At 31.8% G+C, this 6,552-nt stretch overlaps 1 protein-coding gene across 3 annotated transcripts; it reads right to left on the bottom strand.

Moving 5' to 3' along the window:
- Window positions 1-282: 282 nt before the first annotated feature.
- LOC131938710 (uncharacterized) lies at window positions 283-6,016 on the bottom strand. 3 transcript variants are annotated; one of them, XM_059296840.1, is made up of 3 exons: window positions 5,209-6,016; window positions 3,968-4,013; window positions 1,050-1,397 (listed from the first exon to the last, which is right to left on the bottom strand). In XM_059296840.1, the coding sequence occupies exons 1-3, from the start codon at window positions 5,836-5,838 to the stop codon at window positions 1,180-1,182; spliced, it is 894 nt and encodes a 297-aa protein (XP_059152823.1). In that variant the 5' UTR covers window positions 5,839-6,016; the 3' UTR covers window positions 1,050-1,179. The 3 variants fall into 3 exon arrangements, 2 of the variants coding, with proteins under 2 accessions (XP_059152822.1, XP_059152823.1); XM_059296839.1 differs by lacking the exon at window positions 3,968-4,013 and having other exon boundaries at window positions 283-1,397; window positions 5,209-5,992; XR_009386340.1 differs by lacking the exons at window positions 3,968-4,013; window positions 5,209-6,016 and adding an exon at window positions 3,019-3,417 and having other exon boundaries at window positions 1,325-1,397.
- Window positions 6,017-6,552: the final 536 nt, after the last annotated feature.

The raw sequence follows: 6,552 nt of genomic DNA, 5'->3' as shown, positions 1-6,552 counted from the left end.
TGTCAATGTTGTATTTTATGTTTGTCTTAAATATTTGTTAAAAGGTTAATTAAATTACAAAATAAATTTCAGAGCAGATAAAAAAGTTTTCTTGTCTGGGAAAATCTGGTGTGGAATATATTCAGGTACAGTTTATTATCATCTGTTGTATAGGTGGATATGTATGTCACAAGTTGATCAACCATTTTTAAAATTGTATGTGTTAGTTTTCTACTCATCATTTAACAATGCTATTGCACTACAAAAACAGATTAAGTTAACAAAATATGAGAAAAACTTGCATGAGGTAGATGAATAATTTATACAGCTTTTTTACATCAGTGAAACATTGCAAACAGCTGCCAGTTTGTTTATCTCCATTAAATGAGGGACTGTGAGGGCGCCACAGGTGAAGCAGCAGAGTATTTTAACCGAGGCACCCCAATGTTCACTTTGGTAGGCACATCAGCCATAAAGCTGCCAGAGAAAGGCTTTTGTCTAGTTGAGGCCAGTTTGTCTGAAGGGGGTAGAGACTCCACAGGTTTGCTGAGTATGGCTTCCCCATACAAAATTGGCAGGGCTTTATAGCTGTAATCTATCCTAATATGACTTGGAAAAATATCTGTGTCTACCAATTTAGGAGCTGTATACCTAACAGCACATGAAACTCCATCTGCTTCATTATCTTTACCTTGCTGATAATTGTCTATAATATTGAAACCCTTTGCAAATGGATGATTTATCTTAGAAACACATTCAAAACTGCTTTTATTATTTTGAGTTTCTTTTACACCACTTTTTACATTATTATCTACATAACTAAGCCCATTTGCATCAGCTAGTTCATTTTTAAGAATACCTTTAGATTCTTCCTCACTCCAGGGAATGTTATTTATTCGCAAGCTAGCAATTTCCAAATACGATTTTGGGCAGATACTGTCTGTTTTAGAAATCATTTGCCCAAATCGACTTCGGAGCCTTGATTGCTCTATGAGATGTTGCACCCGTCTCTGATGTGAGAGCAGTACCGGATCTTCCTGTCCTCTGATACGACACTTCCCTCCCATGAAGCCTTTACTAAACAGGCAGTTGCCTCCCTCTATAGATAATGTCCCCTGGTCTGGGCCAGCGGTTTCGTTCAAATGTCTTAGAGCAGTGGAGTAGCTTGTGCCCTTGTAGACATGGCTGATGCCAGTAATTCTACCAGTGCTGGTCCTGGTGGCTCTCAAGCTGTGGCAGGTAGGACTCAAGGGACTGGCTGCCATATTTGGTGAACCTGTTTGGCTTTCTTCCTCTAACCCTCTGTCCTTGCAGATAATGGTCAGGTGGGGTTGGGGTAGAATTCTGCTGGTTTGCCTGCTGGGGAGATGACTCTGGCTGATTTCCTTGTTTTTGTTTGTCTCCCCCAGACCAGATATCTGTTGGATACAAAAAAAGTTTGATAAGGGTATAAACTTCAAAAGAATTAAGGGGAAATAATTCTGCTGACATGGGAAATAAATGAATTTTTTCCGGCTATCATATCAGTAATTTAATATAAATCACAATTTAAGCAATTAAAAATGAAATAAGTAAAATTTTAAAAAGATAATTAAGCCTTTATTCATATGCCATCATTTATGAAATATATTTCCATCTAAATAGTAAAATAAAAATTTTGTATTCTATATAAATACATTTCAATATTTTAAACACATAGTTGTAAATATATATAAATATTAAAATAGAAGTTTTACTGGCTCTAGCAGTAGACAGTATTTATAAAGGTAACTAAAAGCATAAAAGGTATAGGCAGTTAGTAGGATGTTAGGAGAATTCTTAAAGTAATTTTAAAATCTACAGATTATATTTTAGTATTTCATCACAGAAAAAGGTGAAAAAATAAATTAATTAAAACAATTTTGGCAGTAAAATCACTAGGGCATAGTTAATTCTGAGATTCTTTTTTACTTGCCAACAGTTATAGGATGATTTTACAAGAGATTCATGGGATTGTCTTAGTAAGAAAATTTTGGGATAGTTGTGCCAAGAAAATCATGGGAGGATTATATTAACAGAAAAAAAACAATAGTTAAATCCAGGAAAATCGAATGATTATGCCAAGAGAATGGTTACAAGGATATGTATAAGTCACCACAACACAAAAAAGTCTAGAGCTAGCAAAACAATACCTTCATAGATATGAAACATTTTCATAACGATGAAAATAAGAGATAAAAGAATTAGATTATCCTCAAAATAGATTCTGTAGAAAAAGTTCCAGAGATGTTAGATAAGTATAGCCAACACCTCATGAGTGTCAGTCGATAATTGGTTTTTTAAGCATGCATTGTTTTATTTTTGTTTTATTAACATGCAATAAACAAAAAACAAAATCTTCGTATCTTTTAGATTTGATTTTTAAAAAAATAATTTTTAAAAATAATAAAGACTGTGATCAAATAATTTTCACCAATACCTAATTTTTAAAACATTAAGCTGAGCTTGGAGAAAAATGATAGTTTTAAATAAAGGTACAAGAATGTTTAAAGACAGCTGTAATAAAAACTTCATGCATTCATGCCAATTCAATTGAATTATGAGAATAGAATAAGTTCTACCTTGATCAATTCTAAAAATTGGAGGGAAACAAAAAATAATTGAATTTTTAAAATACTTTATTTAAAAAAGTATATAGTATAACTTGCATTATAATTTTCTTAACACCATGCATGAAACAGTAAGATGTCTTGTACAATTATTGTTATATGCTGGTTATTTATTTAAGAAAATGTTTGCTATTATTGTTTCAAAATCAACGGCACAGAACAATACTTCACCCCACACAGTAGACATTAGAGTAGGTGGTAAGAGCCTTGTTAAATTTGATTTTGTTAATGTTTGTCAGGTCAACAACCAAACTAAAAGCTACACAAAAAATAAAAGAGAAAAAAAAAATTCTATCAGGCAATAGAAAAATCTGGCTGGTAAATTTTTGAAAAACAAGCAAAACAACCATATGCAGGAGTTTTTTTTATATCTTAGGTGGATGTCATCTACCTCTAGGGAATACCACTACTTTTGTGATGCTTCATAACGGGTTGCCAGGCTCACAAAAGCTCTCCCATTTGGGTCAAACCATATCTGGTATAAAAAAAATATGGGGAGGGGTCAACAGAAATAAATATATTTAAAAGAATGAAAACAAATTTTTAAAATCCTTTTTAGATCTAAACCAGAATAAAATTTGCTTGGAAATAATTTGACTTTAGAATTGGATCTATAATATTCCTTGTGACTTGAGTTTTGAATAAGATGCTTGTTACATTTTTTCTAACTATCACTTGTGTGCCAATTATTTAAGAAAATGGCATAAAATATATTTTATCCTACTTTTGTTGACTCCAAAATGGTTTAGAAATGTAGCAATGTTTCATACTGATAGATAATATTATTCTACCTTGGTTAAAACTAGCAATTTATTGATATACCTCAGATACTGCTATTAGTTACTAAGAACTATATCAGAAAACTTCAATTGATTTTTTTAAAATTTAAAGTATCAAACACGGTTAAAAATAAATTTTCAAGTGTTTATTTTTGTTTGTTTAAAGTATCAACAAACAAAATGTTTTAGACAACATGTTTTAAAACTGAATAAAAAAATTTAAACAGATTTCCTGCATACTAAGAATTTATTATTAATAGTTTTTGTTAGCCAAAAAAAATTAATTTTATCAAAAACATAAAAAAAATAAAATACAGACTTGAATGTTAAGAAACCAAATTTATTTTGTTACTTAAGAGTCACAAAGACAGTTAAAAACAAAAATAACTAAGAAATAACATTAAAAGTAATTTATTAAAGTCTAAGCCTATGAAAAAAAGATTTTAAATAATTTTATTATAAACTGCAGAAGTAAGATATGGTTAGCTGGAGTTTCTATTATTATTGTTGCTATGAGATGTATAAAATCTGAAGATGAAATGGTGGAGATTAAGAACAAACCAGATTTTGCCCGTCTGATTGACTCTATGACTAGGGACCGCAATAGCTGAAATATGATGTGAATTTGGAGATAACAACACGTAAATAGAATATTTTTTCTACTCATTTTCTAAAATACCATTTACATAAAAAAATATGGAGTTCTGAAATGCTTCTTCCATTTTAAAATAAGTTTTATACAGTTTTATATATACTTTTATGTTAATAAATAACTTATAAATGGTAAATACATTATACATACTAAACTGTAAAAAAGTTATTTTATAAACACAGATGTAATAGTAGATGTTAGAGATACATATCTTTTGGTTACAGTGCAGTCTAGCAGTCGAATAACTATTTCAGGTGCTTATCCAATCAAAAAGTGTTATAGCATTTAATTTTACACTACAAGTTTGTCATATATTGTTAAAACTGTATCACACAAATGTTAAAATCCACATAGTTTTTAAAAGGGTAATTAGTTATCTTGTTGACTATAATAACTAAGCTTTAGCGCTGGCTGTCTTTAAGGTTTTATAAAAAAGAAATAAAGTTAAATTGAACACATTTATAAATTATCTAATAACTTCAAACAAGTACATGCTATTATTTATCAATGGGAAGTTATCCCAGCAGAACAGATTAAGAGGAAATTAGGTTTTATGACATTTTGTAATTTTTTAAATTTTAAGACAATATAAAATGGATACAACTTCTTAAAACTTAATTCCAGTCATGTTTTGAACAAGGTCAAAGTTGTATTGAGATTTTCTATCTTTTCCTATCAAACACCATGTGTATACAAGCTATTCATAAGTGTTAAGCATCAAACCAATCAAATTTTGTGCATTAATATGTAATGAGAGTTTTAGTTTTACTACACACTGTAGAAGCAGGTGTACTTTATTAAACTAAATCACTCTTCATAATTCATTTCCCTAATGTGTAGTTAGCTACATTCTGCTACAGCACTGGAAAAAAGAGTGCAAGATATTATTCTCTATAAATCTGAAAATATGTGCTCTTGATTAGATAAAACTATAATTCATAGCTCAATTTCCAAACAAGTGGTTAGCTGCATTCCACAACAACTTTGGAAGATTGTGCAAGTTATATTAAATCACAAATTTGGAAGCAAGTGTATATTGGAAGACAAAGCAAATCTGCAAAATTTAAATCCTAAATAAGTACTGTTACATTCCAGGACAAATCTATAAACAGTTGTGCACAGATAAACATCCTGCTAGTTGTGTCCCTACCCCTGAAGCTGGCGCATCATTGTCTTTTAAGCTTCTTCTCTGTTGAAGAATTTTATTCGTCGCCTCCGCCAAGCCTCTGTCCTGAGAGTCCTGTTCTCCTGCCAGCACAATCTCTGCCAGATGTTGCAGAGCTATCTCACTGGAACTTCGCTTTAGCCCTCCACTTGATTTAGGTGGAAGCGACGAGTTCCAAAACTTAAAATAAGGCACTGGAGTTAATGGCGACATGTCTGACATGCCGCCGTCATTTCCGAAGCTGCCTTGGATTTTAATTAAATCCACACCCGATGTAGGTTCATCAGGTTTTGTCCTGGCCTCTTCCCAGGGTGCACTCTTCAACTGTCTACACAATGTACCTAAGAACTTTCTCTTCCCTCTGTTTTTGGCCGTTAACCCTGTGTGAGGGGGCATTGCCAGCTGCTGGCCAACACCAAATGGTGGTTTCACTGTGCTTCTCTTCATCATGCTATTCATGTCCAGTATCAGTTCACTGAAACACGTTTGGTACGGTTCACAGTCTTTACCCTGGGTTAAAGCAGTCGTGTCCCCATCAGACTTTCTAGCAGCCAACGCCTCAGTGTTATTGACTTTACTGTTTGTTTTTAAATGGCTGGTTTTGCTTATTGTCATATTATTGAATGAATCACTTGTATTTAACCCACTGTGTGGTTCCGTGTTTTGTTGAGATGGGCATCTTTCTTCAAAGGCTTCATTGACTAACCTCCTGTTGGTTTTATGAAAGGGGAGGTCACTCTGCTGATAATGTAGAAAATGAATTGATGACTCGAAATGGCTTGGTTATAGGGTGTTATGAAGAGTAGGGGTGGTGTGAGAGAGTTGTAATTTAAATAAATTTAGCAAAAAATAAAGTGCCAAAACTAATACTTCTAAACAGGATTTTAAAAGTTAAAAAAAAATGTATTAATATTCAGTCCTTTCACCTTTCAAAAAAATAAAAAAGCCACCAATAAAATATAAAAACCTAGAAATTATACATTTTAACAAGTAGGCCTATATTTTAAATTAAGTTACATCGTTACAGGAACTAGTTAGGGAACTGTCATAACTACCTTAAGTAATTACTATTATACATCGTATGACAATTTGCCTTACCATCTCCCATTGTTCATTGTTACAGATTATATAAAATTTATCAAGCAGTACCCCAAAATTTTTATACAGGAAATGTTTATGTATGAGGGGGTATTTGTTGCACAGTCCATAATATATTGTTTTTAACATTTAAAATAAAATAATTATCATTAATTTAAAAAAAACAACCCACGTTTTCTGATTGAACTAAAAAGTAGAAGAGGGAAAGTACCGAAACTTGTTTTATATCAA

Source organism: Physella acuta, unplaced genomic scaffold, assembly GCF_028476545.2.
Source record: "Physella acuta isolate Inbredline_101_S28 unplaced genomic scaffold, ASM2847654v3 ptg000255l, whole genome shotgun sequence".
NCBI classification, from domain to species: Eukaryota; Metazoa; Mollusca; class Gastropoda; family Physidae; genus Physella; species Physella acuta.
The sequence above is the reverse complement of the archived record's forward strand: the minus strand, read 5'-3'. Positions and strand labels throughout refer to the sequence as shown.

Excerpts from the sequence above, each read along its gene's own strand:
- LOC131938710 (XM_059296839.1), bottom strand. The coding sequence starts at position 5,838 with ATGACAATAAGCAAAACCAGCCATTTAAAAACAAACAGTAAAGTCAAT. Across the intron at positions 1,398-5,208 it reads ATGATGCGCCAGCTTCAGGG|ATATCTGGTCTGGGGGAGAC; the intron begins GTAGGGACACAA and ends TGTATCCAACAG.